At 45.1% G+C, this 15,331-nt stretch overlaps 1 protein-coding gene across 1 annotated transcript; it reads right to left on the reverse strand.

Moving 5' to 3' along the window:
- Nucleotides 1–2,047: 2,047 nt before the first annotated feature.
- LOC112910123 (T-cell surface glycoprotein CD1e, membrane-associated-like) lies at nt 2,048–5,639 on the reverse strand. Its single transcript, XM_072759773.1, has 6 exons — nt 5,462–5,639; nt 4,856–5,152; nt 3,968–4,246; nt 3,487–3,765; nt 3,052–3,148; nt 2,048–2,931 (listed from the first exon to the last, which is right to left on the reverse strand). The coding sequence occupies exons 1-6, from the start codon at nt 5,520–5,522 to the stop codon at nt 2,766–2,768; spliced, it is 1,179 nt and encodes a 392-aa protein (XP_072615874.1). The 5' UTR covers nt 5,523–5,639; the 3' UTR covers nt 2,048–2,765.
- Between the last annotated feature and the right edge of the window lie 9,692 nt (nt 5,640–15,331).

Below are 15,331 nucleotides of genomic sequence, written 5' to 3' on the forward strand. Positions count from 1 at the left end.
ACAATCTTCTGAACCAATATGCAGAATTTCCCCAAATCCTATTGAGCTGATATTTATGATAACATAGTCTTTTACCCTCAGGGCTCTCTCTGATCCCATTTATGCCAATTTTGGGGTGGAAGAGAGGATGCATATCTGTACGTATCCCAGGTCTGTCTCCTTTGAGTGTATACCTTGTGCCTCACACAAACATACGGTCACTACTCAACTACAGGACCTTGTCAGAAGTTGAGCTAGGATGTGTTAGGGTATTGTGTTCAGAAACCCAGAGTTTCCTGAAAATCACTCTATTCAATAGTTATCCTTCTCTAAGAGATTCCCTGGGGATCACTACAATTCAGCAGCAGAGAAACCCAAAGCACCACTTTGTGGTTAATGGGGCTCCTCACTCACAGGATAGAGGACTCTGATGAGATCTTCTGAAATCTCATCCCTCCTCCCTTCCTTCCTATCTGCATCTTAGGCTTTTGCCACTCTTAGAAAGGCAATAACCTGAGGGAAAGAGAGAGCTGTCCATGACTATATTGCCATGATATTGATAATCCACTTACATCCTCAGTGACATCAGCACTTTGGAAATGTCAGTTCCTGAAAACCTGTGGCTTACTAGAAAACTGGTATCTCTAAGATCTTTACTAGAAAGTCAAAGTTTATGTCATGTGTTCATTCAACAAACAATTTTGGTCACCCACTCTATGTCCAGCTACAATCTAGGCACTGGGATACACGTGTGATCAAGACAGATAATATACATGATGTCACAGTGCCTACATTGCAGGTGAAAAGGACACTAACCACATAAAAGCAAATGAGATAATTTCAGCTAAATTCAGTATTCAACATAAATAACTAAAAAACATTGGAATAGAATGTGACTGAGGTCGAGTGGCCACTTGGGCTACACTGACTACAAAGGGTCTCTCCATGAGGATGATGTCTGAGCTGGGAGCTGAAGGTTGCCCTGAAATCATCTTTGGAAGATCAAGGTGAATGAAGAATGGCCCCAGGTGGAGGGAAGAGTTGAAATAATGGCCTTGCGCTGAGAAGAAGCTTGGCTCAAGTAAAGGACAGAAAGAAGCCTAGCATCACGGAAGCGCAATACACGGTTGGGGGTGGGGGGCAGGAGGGTGTTGGACATTGGCCTGAGAGTGAGCCTGAGGCATCTTAGGAGCTCAGGAATCATTGTGACCAAAAAATTAGAGGAGTGGGGAGAAGTCCACCTAAATGGGAAACATCCAAATTCTATTTGCATTGTACACTTGTGCTAGAAACTGAGACGTTCTTACGTGAGCCTCTTCATTTTGATAAAAGTCACCACCTTTGACCTTGTGCCATGTGAGGGGGACCTCGAACTTCATCCCAACAGCCCTGTAAAGTTCCGCCGTTCTCCCTGGACTCTTCTATATGAGCTGTCTGAACATGTCATGCAGGAAGTGCTGGACTCTTGGTGGTGGAAGGCCTGACCCCAATACCTTGTTCATGGGTAGGATTATAGCCTGGGTAAGGGGTCATGGAACCCTTTCTCTTAATTTTAAAATGCCCAATATAAAGATTGACAAGTTTCCACTAAGAAATCTGCACAATCTGCCCAATGATCCCACCCAGGGGAAGATGTCTGCAGGACATCTGCATGAATTCTCCACCTTAACAAGCTTCCAGCTCTCTGACAGGCTCAGTCAATCTGTCTCAAAGTTAAGTCGATAATTTCAAAATCCATATTTTAAAAAGTAGAGGGAAGACTATAAATAATAATGCTAGGAATAATAATAATAAAGTAAACTCATAAAGAAGAGTAAACGCCAAGCATCTGATCACTCTTTCCATTCTCTGCCTTGGGTCTGCCCATGCTCCATCCCCATGTCCTCTTCCTAACCACTCAAAGTAGGACTTTCTTTCCTGAGTTCATGCCACATGAAGACGAATGGCCACACACAATCTCAAGAAGTGGGCACGTCTCGTGTTCACTCTGATGGGAGATCTCTCCTGTATCATTATTTTTTTGGAATTTCTCTGAAGATGCACAGATACCCTGGTTACTGTGAAGTCCGGAGCACCCACCTGCCTCCCTCACCTCTGGTGAGAGACACAGGGAGACAGAAAGAGTTTTAATAAGAACACAGCGAGATGATTCATCAATGTCAAAGGGGAATGGATTAAGAAATCATCACTCACTTTGACAAAAAAAAAATTATTTCAGTCAGCATTTACTGAGAAACATCTTCCTCTGAACCAGCTACATAATTTGTGGAGCAAATACAAAATTTGGGAAAACACAGTATCTCCCAGTGTTAGTGAGGATTTGGAGACAACGACCTGCAGAGATCACATGCCCATGAAGCTGGCCCTGAATCCAGGTTAGGCTTTTGGTCATAGGTGCAAATACAAACACCGACATCCGGCTTCAAGCAACGGAGAAAAAACAGAAAAGCAAAAATCTAAATAACAACTATTCAGAGTAGGAAGAGATGAGGGTATTTAGAGCGATCCATCCAATTTTGGAAGAACAGAAGAGCTTTCAACCGGGCAATACAGGGAAGCTTCCATGAGAAAGAAGCATCTGAATTAGAGATTGAAAGATCAATAGCAATAAATTTGTGGCCCATGCAGAAAAGATATTACTAGAAGGTGGGGGGAAAAATAAAACAAGTGTCCAAAGGGGTGAAGATTACTGTCACAATAGAGTGTTTTATCGAAATTATGCTTTGTTTATAGGTATGAACCATGTTTAAGAAGAGACAGAAAAGGATTTCACGTGTTAGGTAAAACTAACGTCGCCAGAGTCGATTTAGGCTTGCTTTCAATTTCTCTAAAAATCTATTTTTGACCCATGATTCCTGTGGCGTGTAGAGCTGGTGTCCAGACGTCCTGGGCTTGTGGGTGTTGGTCCCCGTGGGCGAGTCAGGACTGGGTGCAGGGGCCTTCCGATTTGAGCTGTGGACGAAGAAGAGGATTTTTATCTCAATGAAGGGACGTCAGAGAGAATGCGGGGAGGTGGAGGAAAGAAGAACAAGCTGATAAAGAGTTGAAGAAACAGAACGAGAAGAGGCTCACCTGCACTTTTTACAGCAGGCGTGCACCACGGGCAGCGCGAGCAGGGTGACCACGGCTGCCAGGCCGCTGAGGGTCAGCAGGGCTGAGTTTCCACCTCCTTGGGCACAAAACCAGGATGTCAGCAAACAGGGCTCTGTCACCATCGGTGCTTCTCCTTCCACAGATGGGCCTTCCCAGATTCTCCCTCTGCATGTTCAGGACTTCACCGCAGTTCTTCCTGAGTCTGTGTCCCCAATGCCCTCCCCACCCCATCTCTTTCCCAAATCACCAAACACCTTTTCTCTTTAGTACTTGAATCCCCTCATCCCATTTCTGGAAGTTTAGCCTTGGTCATTCTCTGCCCTTCTTCGCTTGGATTGATCCACCTCTGTCCTCTTCTCCCCACACCTGCCCCGCACCCCAGGACTCAGGGAAGGGGCCCCGGCCCATCCTCACCCCAGTGGAGGACCAGGTCCTGGCCCCCTAGACTGCTGTGCTTCACCCTGCAGGACAGGCCGGCCGCCTCCTGGGCTGCCACATCCAGGGTCGCTCGGAGATACCATGTGCCGTCAGCATGGGGCAGGACATCGCCTCGCCGGGTGCCCCGCTGCTCCTGCTTGCCCCGCATCCACGTCACCCGCACAGGCTTGGGGTGAAAGCCGGAGACGTGGCACGCCAGCCGCAGCCGGCCAGGCCCAGGGCTGGGATCAGCAGACAGCCAGGCCTCGGGTCGCACTGCAGGGGGGGCACACACAGCACTTAGGGGCCCCTGGGACCACGCTCAGGGACTGGGTGCTCTTAGCAGTTGGAGTTCACTTCCTTCTCTTGTCTAAGAAACAACCCTAAACCCACACATCCGACTCTTGGCCTCTCGGTGTATGTTTCAAAGGGACGGTCAGGAGTGGACCATGCAGGTCAAAGCCCTGGGGATGCTCACCTTGTCGCCCCAGCTCTGCTTTTCCTGCTTCAAGGATCCCCGCCAGGAACTGAGGACAGATATGGCCGATGAGGCTCTTCACGATTTCCTTAATATCTTGGTACTTGTTGAGCATCTCACAGACCTTCCGAGCCCGACTCCCGGCTCCTGGAGATGGGTACCAGGAGTTTCCTTGGAAACTCAGAAAATCTGAGCCTTGATACGCTCCATTCAAGAAGCTTTCCGAGGCCTTCCCAGCATGCAGTCTACAGCCGGCTGACATCTGGAGCTCGAAGGGGTCTGAGGGCAGACGAGAGGACAGAAGCTGTGTGGAAACGATTAAAGGGAGGGAAGGTCTAGGAATAAAGGGAGTCAAGGGAAGGGAGATTTGCTCTGGAATCACATAGCATGCTGGAGCTGGGTGGGGAAGGAGAGGAAATTTGTGGAAAGAAAATGGGACGATGAGAAGGTATTTAGGAATAATGAGGAATAATTGATGCAGAGAGGCTAGATGGGAAGGTGTTGGAAAGCTGGGGGCCTGGCTAGAAGGGCTCACTTGGGAATGGTGAGGTACAGGCTGGGCCTGGTAGGAGAAGGGAGGGCTGGGTCCTGGCTGGGAAAGGCCATGTCGGGGGTCCGGGGGGTGAGCAGATCATGAGGAGACAACCATTGCAAGGAGCAAGAGCATGAAGGTGCGTACAGCGGTGTGAAGAGGTGGGTACTTGCAGGCCCCTCTGTGTATGTGCTGGGTGGGTGGCTGGGGTGGGGATGGTGGCGAATCGTGAAGCAGAAGAGAACATGAGCCAAAGGGGGGCAGGGGACACGTCAGGAAGGCTGGCTGAAGTCCGAGCCCCTTAGGAAGAGGGCTGGAGCCTCCTGGCAAACATCGGCGTGGAACAATGAACTCACATTCAAACTGAAAATAACGTGCAAAGGCCTGCACTTCGATGGTGAAACCATGGAAATACAGCGCGAACAGGCTCTGCAGATTCTTTAGCTCCACTGCGCTGAAGTTCCCCCGGGACCAGGGCCACAGGAAGCGGATGGTGTCCTGGACATTGTCCCAGCCATGCGTCTGCAGCTCGCCCAGCCAGCCCGCACCTTGCGTGTATGCCCAGCTGAGGTTGGCAAAGGAGGACGTCTGCAGCACGCGGAAGGAGGGGGGCTCTTCTGTGGCTGGATGAGGGGGTCCTGCGCCCTGGGATGCTGAGAGGCCAGGCCATGCGGAGAGAGGCCCCAAGGATGGGTGAGGGGGGTGCACACAGGAGCGGAACGCTGGGGCCGGTCCCACAGCCTGCACACATTCCCACAGCCCACCCCTCTCCCCGGGGCCAGGCTCGTCCCCCCCAAAACCAGCAAGAGGAAAGGAGACGGGGCAAGGTACTCTGCCTGGAGCCAGCCTGACCTGCGGACTCCAAGGGCATCCTGTGGGAGCAGTACTTCCTCCCGCGGGTCCTCCCAGCACGTCACCCTGATGCACCCAGCCTCAGGAATCCTCCCCAGGGCCCTTCCTACCCCCTGTGCTTGCCCCGCGCTGGACAAGTCCCCCGAAGAGCAGGAGCAGCAGGAGTGGCATTGCAGCTCAGTCGCTCGCAGGATGCCCCGAACAGGCCTCAGATGCCACTGTGCTCCGAACTCTCCAGTGCGGTCTGACTTCCCCTGCCACAGACGGGCAAACCTCACCCTCTGCCCACTTCCCTGTCAGAGAAACCCTCCTGCCTCCCCAGGGCAGGCCCACAGGGCTCTCATTTCCCCTCCCTCTTTGCCACTCCCTAGCTTCCAGATGTTCCCCCTGCACCCCCGGACCTCCGCTCTGCACACCCGCTGTCAGAAGAGTCCTGGCTCAGGACAAAGTCTACAGTCTGTGGTCTTGCTGGAAAATGCAGATCCATCTGGCCTTGGAGAAATGGGGTGCATGCTTGGGTTCTCAGTGTCCCCTTCCGTGAAGAGAGAGGATGGAAGGGGTCATGGAGCCCATGGCCTTTCTAGCGGCCTCCTCCTCCTGCTGCAGTTCCTTCTCCCTCTTTGTGATCCTCCGTGACTCTCTTCTCTACTTACCCATTCTTCCCTCTCAAGACTGCTTTCGTCCCTCCTGCTCCCTTACTTTCTCCCTCCCCTCACCCCCTTTGTCTCTTCATTCTGTTCTTCTCAAGCCATTGTCCAAAGACACGGGGCGTCCAGAGAGCAGCTGTACCCCCACCATGACAAGGAGTGTCCGTTGGCAATGCAAGTGGACTGACAATCTAAGAAAAGGCTCTTGGGCCCAGCTTCTTCCCCCAGACCACCTGTTAGGGTTGAAGGGGTCTGAGGGTGGGCTTGCCCTGGCAGTGGGGAGCTGGCTGGCAGGTAATTCCCACTTGAGGGATAGGGGTGGGTCTGGAGGGAGCACACAGGAGTCTTGAATCCTCCCCATCCCCGATTAATCTAGAAGTCTGTGGGCAGGCCTCACTCTAGGTGGAAAGGGTGCTCAGTTCATGGCCTGGGAGCACGGGTATCCCCTGGGTGATGTCTGACCCAAAGGAGGTCCACTGGAGCAGAGAAGGAGCACTAGGGGCCTGGCGTGTGGCTGAGAGAATTAGCTACTGTCTAAAGCCTTTATTTTTGTTCTCTTCATGGATGCTTGCTGGGGAAGCGTGAAGCCAGCTGGAATACCGGTTCCTTTGTTTGGTTCTCCTGTGTTCATCCAGCCAACACTGCATCAGAACCCACCTGGTGCCAAGAAGTCCTTCAGAGGAAACAAAACAAGCTCAACCTAAAACCTCTACTTCTCCTACAGAGAAGACTCAGAGAATAGTGACCAATTCTTAGAAAAGGCCCACACTCCCTCTCATCCTGATACTATTTCTGAATTCTAGGCGTAAAGAAAAAATCAGACAAAATACTGGCTACTTTCAAAGAAGAATGACACTGACTTCAGATACCTCGCACACAAGGCCATGGGGAAATACTTTAAAATTCTGAGGTGATAAGATCATCCCAAAGTTTTTTCTCAGGCCAATTATCATTCTCTGATGAGGCCAAAATTAATCCATATTTGAACACTCAAAACCTCAAAGAATATCCTCCATACTACCTTCATGAAACCAGTTGTCTGAGTAAAAGCAAGAATTAACCCAAAGGAAACACCCAAGAAATGATGTAAGAAATGTCAGTATCAAAGTATGTTAAAAAGATATAGTCAATTTTCAATAATTGCTTAAAATGTACTTGTAAAATTTAATACATTTCTTTAATATTTAAGAAAAAAGAAGAGTTAATAATAGAAGAATCACGTTCCATATTACCTCACCAAAACCTGGGTGGGGAAATGAAAAGAAAGAGAGAAATAGGCTTATTTCAAATCATCTCTTATTGATCAAGAACACAATGCAAAATGGAATTAGAAAAATCAGTTAAATCATGACATTTGGAGAAAACTTGATTACATAGAGGTGACAGAGAGCATGAACCTTTAGCTCCTATCTCCAAAACATCTGAAATGTTTAAAAATGTGTGTTACAAAAAACCACATGAATCCATTATCATGCTGGAAAATGCTGAATAGATCCAATTGAGGAAGAGAAGTTTTAAAGTCTTTCAGGGACACTGGGGTGGCTCAGCAGTGGAGCATTGGCCTTCAGCTCAGGTCGTGACCCCGGGGTCCTGGGATCGAGTCCCATATCGGGCTCCCTGCATGGAGCCTGCTTCTCCCTCTGCCTGTGTCTCTGCCTCTCTCTTTCTGTGTCTCTCAGGAACAAATAAATAAATAAAATCTTTATTTAAAAAAAAAAAAAAAGGACAGGTGAAATGGGTTCAACATGCTGAGCATAGGACACACTCAGGAGAAACACCAGGCATACCGAAGAGCATGTCTGCAAAATGTGGTGACATACACAAGAGTTGATGATACTCGATAGAGTCACTTTCTTTTCTTTTCTTTTCTTTTCTTTTCTTTTCTTTTCTTTTCTTTTCTTTTCTTTTCTTTTTTTCTTTTTTTAGTAACAACTCAATTTTATTTTATTTTTATTTTTTTATTTATTTTTTATTGGTGTTCAATTTGCCAACATATAGAATAACACCCAGTGCTCTTTCTAACACAGGTTAGAGAGCCGGTGAGCTTCTAGCTGCAGGAGTGCTTGGGTGTAGGCTGGTGACCCAGGGCCTGCTCTCATAGGGGAGTCACGCATCCACCTAGGGAGGCACACAGGCACCACATAAGCCCATCTGATACGGGGGCAGCTAGATCCCCCCCAATTGTACATTCTTTGTTCTTTCAAGAACTTGGACAATTTGTGGCATCACACACACAGAAATGTGGAGGTCAGTGGGGTGTATTCTGAGTACCAGCCTCCTAGTTCTGCAGAAAGTCAGGTGGATTTGACAAATTTATTTTAAATTTTACCTTAAAAAATAAAAGCATAAGACACTACATATCTTGGCTAAATAGTAATGAAAAGAGTATTTTTTTTTTTGAAAAGAGTATTTGTCTCACCACATGGTACAGCATACTAGAAAGTTAGTGTTAAAACGTGTTCCATGAGACAAGTGGGTCCTGAGCCTTGGGCACCAAAGGCAGCACGAGTTAGTTGATAAACCCTTATGTCATGGGCTGTACTGAAGAGCTGTCTTGTTTATCCAGCAAGGGAAGGATTTTTTTTTAAGATTTTATTTATTTATTCATAAGAGAAATACAGAGAGAGAGAGGCAGAGACACAGGCAGAGGGAGAAGCAGGCTCCATGCAGGGAGCCCGACGTGGGACTCGATTCCGGGTCTCCAGGATCACGCCCTGGGCCGAAGGTGGTGCTAAACTGCTGAGCCACCCGGCCTGCCCAGCAAGGGAAGGATTTTGAACGGGACCATGACCTAGTTAAAAATGGCATTTAGGAAAATTTCCTAAACTCCAATGAGAGTTACAGGAGAGTGCATCAGAGCAGGGTGTCAGCAAGATGGCGGAGGGTGTTAGTGACCCGAACAAAGGCAGGAGCAGTGAGGATGGAGAGGAATGGAATAGCAGAGAGAGCATGGGGGTGACCAGTATTAACCAAATTAGGAGGCATGGTCAGGAGGAGACAGATGGTGCCATCCATAGAGACAGACAACACAAGTTTGCAATGGATGGCGCTGAGGTGCACAGTTCGGTCTGGGTCATATTGAGACTGAGACTCCAGGTGGAGGTGTCAGGTGGTTCACAGCATTTGGGGTGTTGCCCGGGGGTGTTATGGACTTCACAGAACCTGTCACCCACATGGTACCATAACCAGAAGTGTAGATGTCTACAAATCTGTCCCTCTTTCAAATTATATCCGTAAATTAGATTTAATAAGTATTATAACTGTATGTGTCTTAGAAAACCTTCAAGTCTCTTGAAGTTTGGTCATTTAGCTCTTTCATTCATCAAATAAATATTGATTGAACACTTACTATATGCCGGGCTTTCTTCCAGAGGCTGATAATATAACAGTAGAGCAAATTAAGAGTAGGGAAGGAGGCTATAAACTCCTTGTCCAGGTAGAGTTTAGTGTAAATAAAAAGACTCATACACATGAACATATATATGAATTTTCCTTCCAATCGATTGGAATGACATAACCCAAACATTTATGTCACAAATAACTGTACTAATTTGAGGAATTTTAGGATCATTTCCAAAATAAAAGCAAAAATAGGATAGAGAGAAAAACAACTGCATTATTCCACAAGAAATCACAGTTATATGGGTAAACCTAACCACACACCACTTTGCTATTTGGAGGTTACTGAATCCACAAACCGCTGTAATGAAGTGAGCAAAACAGAACTAAATTCCTGAGAGCAACCCAACAACGGTGAACAAAACCATTAAGGAGATTCCTTCTAAATTGAAAGCATGAAGATAAATTCCACAGGAAAAAATATATAGCATTAATTTTTTTGCTACATAAAATGGTAGAAATCTTTCCTCCTCGCTTGACAAAACTTCCTTAGTTCATAACCACAATTTTTCACTTAAAGAAAAAAGAAAAAACCCTTACCATTTGCGGCCAGGTCTCTTTTAAGAAGAAATTTCCCCTCCTACACCTCTGTCTGTCCCTCAAACTCCCAGATCCCTTTTGTAAACCTTCTTACACAAACAGAAAGATTCCCTGGAAACCCATCACGAGTTGTGGCTTTAGACAAATTAACCTTCCTAGGAATGAAAATGGTTGAGGGGGTGGGGGGTGGGGGAGGGATCACCTAGAATCGATTTAAAATAGTCAACACATATTGGAACACATTTGTGTAAACGTAAGGAAGTGGTCAATCTGCTGCTCCTGGAAACTCTGTAATCCTCTGATGACCTTCCTGTTTTTCCTGCAGAGGAGTCCGATCTACAACTTTAATGATTTTGTAATAAAAAACGAGAACTTAACAAAACGTGAACAGAACGTGTAAAATAGCATCAGGTCTTACTACCTGGTAGGTAACCACAGTTTTGTGTGACAAACTGTCATCTTTCCCCCTGAAGGTGCCATTCCACGCCAGCTGCAGGAGGAGGGTGGACAGGAGTGCAGGCGGCTCTAGACGGGTACCTAACCTAACGAGGTCTCTCCTGAGCCTTCTTCACCTGCAGGCTATCAGCGGATGCTTGATCTCGCAACTGCGGACAGTCAGCTCCCTCTCATGGCTAACTCCTGGGGGACCTGAAGATGATAGCGCTTTTCCTTCCTCACCTAATTCGAAATCCCTGTGACATTTCCTCCCTGAGCCTCGTTCTTTCGCAAAGACATTTCCCTAGATAGCAATTCCATTCCAGTGAACAGAGCCCATGTTGTCTCAGAGCATCACCGTAAAAAGACGTGAAAAGGATGCCAGCAGCATCAACCCACGTGGCTCGGATGATGCTCCTTACGGTGCTTTACCCTTAGGTCCCCCAAGAGCGCGGCGGTGATTCTTCCATGAGCTCACCAATGTGTCCACGTAACTCCCACATTTTGAAAACCCATGTGCAAGCTCCCCGGCCCCGTCTCCCTCATCACTGACTCATGTGCCCGGACAGTGTTGGCTTTTGACATGAACTGGGCCCACAGGCTCAGAAGGACAGTGAATGCTGAGGCCCTCAAAGTGCTTACCTCAAATGAAAATCTCTGTCCTTCTCTCCACTTTTAGTTGCATTTTACTTCTGCTGCACATGAGGTTTTCAGTTATTCTGCCCACATCTTGCCGCAGTGCTAATGAAACGATCTGCATGATGGAGACGTTCCATTCTGTACTGCCGAGTACACCACTTAATTTAATTTAACTTAATTTAATTTAATTAACTTTTGGAAAGTGTCGTTTTAGTGTCCAAAGCACAAGGAATAATTTGCAGTTTTTATCCACATCTCTATAGCTTTCCATGATTCAAATGTGTCCAGCCCACAGATCAACCAGACGCTCGCCTCACACCCGGGTCCTGGAGACGGCCACAGTTCAGCCCAAGCTGAAGCCACTGCAGATGGGCATGGTAGCCGTAGTGCTTCATTTAGGGAGACTGGAGGAGTCATCACCGCAACAGCCTGCGCGTCTCTATCCACACTACCAAATTCATGGTATCTTATATTCTATGGCTGACGATAACTCTTTCTTTATCCCCTGTACTATTAGGTAGATGGAAGATGGAACAGCCCCTGGGAAAGGCTGGTTTCTCATGACCTGTGTGCTGCTTCTCTCCAGCCAGGAGACTTGACAGTTCTCATGAACACTTCTGATGACAAAATATTTGAATAATAGGTTTAATACTGAATTTCAGCCTATGCATTTTTTTATTCCGTTCAATTCATATATTGTCCATCTATCTCTAATTTATTTTTTTCTTTCTATTGCTCATACTCCAGGATTTTTTTTAACTTGTTTTTAGTTTCTATCCTAAAGTGTATATGCTCTCAGAGCAAGTGCAATTTCAAGAGGCACACACTTGTATAGGTCATCTTATCAGTTAATAAATATGCTTTAGGAGCTCTGAACTCTGAACTTCTTAGACTTTTCTTAGGAATTTACTAGGGCTTTTTAAAAATGTATTATTTCAGAATAATTTCAGATTTAATGAAAAGGTACAAAGATGGTATGGGGCATTCCTATGTATCTTTTATCTGGTTTCCCCTAAAATTAACATCTTGCGTAACTGTGATTAATTTGCTGAAACTAAGAAATTAATATTAATGTAATTATCATGAACTAAAGGACAGATTTACTCAGATTTCACCAGATTTTCCAGGAATTTCTATTTTCTGTTCAAAGTTTCAATCCTGGAAACCACGTTGCATTCCGTGTCATGTCTCCTTAGTTTTCTTGGTCTTGTCTTGTTCCATGACCTTGATTTTGAAGAGTACCGGTCAAATCTTCTAGAATTTCCCTCACTTTAGGGATGTCTGATGTTTTTCTCGTGACCAGCTTGGGGTTGTGGGTTTGAAGGAAAAATGCTATGGAGGTGGCATGCCCTTCTCTTCACACCATCTTAGGGGTATGTGCTATCAACATGACTTGTGACTGGTGGCATGCACTTTCACCATTTTATGTGGCTAACGTCATCTGTCAGGTTTTTCCACTGTAAAGTTACTCTTTTACTTTGGAAGTTAGTGCATTGGAAGTTAGTCCAGCCCACACATGAGGGCAGATAATTAAGCCCTACCTCCTGGAAAGGAAATATCTATATAGGTAATTTGGAATTCTTCTAGAAGAAAGAGGTATCTCTTTTCTCCCATTTAATATTTTATTCATTATTTATTATGTAGGGCTTGTGCATATTTATTTTATACTTACTAGGATTTTTAAGACCTATTATCACTTCTACTCCAATCCTTGTTAGTGACCATCCTTGTCTCTGTTACCCATTTCCTTAATTTTCCTTGTAAACCAGCCTCCCATGTCAAGAGCAACTCAAACTCTAAAGTTGTCTCTATCTAATACATATATCTAATATTATATGAAAAGTGTTGCAAGTTCTTTTCACCAAGAGTCACTTAAAAAAAAAGAATTAAAACAAGAGTATTATTAGGTCATCTTACTGTATGTGGATATAACATAAACCAATTGCACAATTCTGGGAGTTACAGCCTCCCCATATGAAATGGGATCAACTACATTACATTCCTCATGGGGTTATTGTAAGGATGAAACAAGGAATGTGGCGGGGGCGGGGGGAGAAGCACACACAAAGCATTTAAAAATTATTAGAACCAGGACACGTGCATGGCTTAGTCAGAGTCTCTTGGTTTTGTCTCAGGTCATGATCTTAGGGTCATGAGATTGAGCCCCACATCCGGCTTTCTACTCAGTGGGGGGTCTGCATGAGATTCTCTTTCCCTCTCTCTCTCTCTGTCTCTCCCTCCAAAATAAATAAATAAATAAATAAATATCTTTGAAAAAAGATTATTAGGGCTATCACCATCACCATCATCATCACCATCACCATCATCATCATCACTATCACCATCATCATCGTTGATGATGTCTGCAGCTTGAGAAAACAATGTCTCCCATGAATGTGCTAATGCCATGAATCAATCAGTTTCCATCTGCCTTCCTGATTACTAAATTTTTGTACTTTCAAGGTCATGATTTTATTGACTTCTAAAATAACACTGCCGATGATGAGTTACATCATTTAGGGAAAATTATCCTGCTAGGAACAGCTGGTAAAACTAGATTTTGAAAAATATCGTCTATTTAAAGACATCTGAGAACTCTCAAGGCAGTGAGGAATGGAAAGTCCATGATCCAGGAAAGGAAAGAAGTCCTGGGAGATGAAAGTCAGCATTCGGGACCATGTTTTCCCTGACAGGCACCTGCCATTCCCAAGAGTGGCACCCAGGAGGCCAAGAAGCTGAGCGGAGACTTCCACAGAGTCAGGCGCTGAAGGAGACAAACACTGGAATTGAGGTCTAATTGGGAGAGAAGCCCTGGTAAACAGCACAGACTCTAGGTTGAGACCCTAAAAGCCTACATTCTAAAGCCTTCTATTCAAGGAGTGCAAGTGAATCAGAAATAGAAAAAATAGAGCAGACCTAGTAGGGACTGAAATCCACACTTGAATGATTGCAATTCCTGGTTCAAATAGGGTCAACTGACCCTGCTACCCCCAACACTAACTGCCACATTGAGTGCAGAAAAGGGCAAATAAATAAAAATAAATGTTTATTGTGTTGGATAAATTTAACTTTGAATTTATTTAAAATGTTAACTTTACTCTGTGAAATATATTGAAATATACAGCAACTGTAGCACATAAATCAGGAGAGGGACAGATGTGGTAAACGTGTTCTGGGATCATTGCGCTAGCATGAACTGGCAAAATGCCAACTTATAATACATTTGATAAGCTTCAGATGGAAATCAATGTTTCTGGAATAACCAATAAAAGCATTACAAAAGACCGTGAGACCAACCAGCCTAACTGAGGAAAGGATCTAAGTTTGAAATACTTACTCCAAAAAGTGGGCAGGGAGGCAGGGAGGAGGAAGAATATAAAAGAGACCAGAGAGGAGGCAAACAAGAGCAAGACGGCAAAGGTTAGGTTTAAACCCAAAATCTCAGTAATAATCCTGAAAATAAGTAGACTAACTAGAAGACAAAGATTGTCAAACTGAATAGAACATGAAGATATCATATCCTGCTCATAAGAGAAATACCACGAAGGTAAGTAAACAGAAGATTTGAGACTAAAACAATGGGAAAGATACAGTCTGACAACACGAGTCACAAGGAAGCTTGTGGAAGGCTGACATTTAAGTGGTGACAAAGTGGCCACACAGGCAAGGGAGCGGGCCTGTAAAGGAGGAAATTCATCACGGAGAAGATGTAACATTTCTAAACTCCTACACATCTAAGCCTACGTTCTCAAAATTATAAAGCAAAACCTGATAGAAAATATTTTCAAATGTATAATAATGGTAGATATATATTTTTTAAAGATTTTTATTTATTCATGAGAGACACAGAGAGAGAGAGACAGAGAGGCAGAGACACAGGCAGAAGGAGAAGCAGGTCCCATGCAGGGAGCCCGGTGTGGGACTCAATCCCAGGACTCTAGGATTATGACCTGAACCGAAGGCAGATCCTCAATCACTGAGCCCCCCAGGTGCTCTGAGAATTCTTTAAGTATACCTTTCTGAGTGACAGAAAAAGCAAATCGGCAAGTATATTTAATATTTGTACAGCACACTTAATGAATAAGACGAAGCTGATACACTTAGAATTCAAGAATTTACCAAAAGAAAAATATATATTCTTTTCAAGTGCACATGAAACATTTATTCAGATGAATGGATGAAGAAAATGTGGTGTATATACATACAATAGAATATTACTCAGCCTTAAATTGAACACCAATAAAAAATAAATTTATTTTTAAAAAAAGACTATTAGCCTTAAAAGAAAGAATCTCATCATTTGTCACAAGGATGAGCCTA

The sequence above is a fragment of the Vulpes vulpes genome, chromosome 5 (assembly GCF_048418805.1).
Source record: "Vulpes vulpes isolate BD-2025 chromosome 5, VulVul3, whole genome shotgun sequence".
Classification (NCBI taxonomy): domain Eukaryota; kingdom Metazoa; phylum Chordata; class Mammalia; order Carnivora; family Canidae; genus Vulpes; species Vulpes vulpes.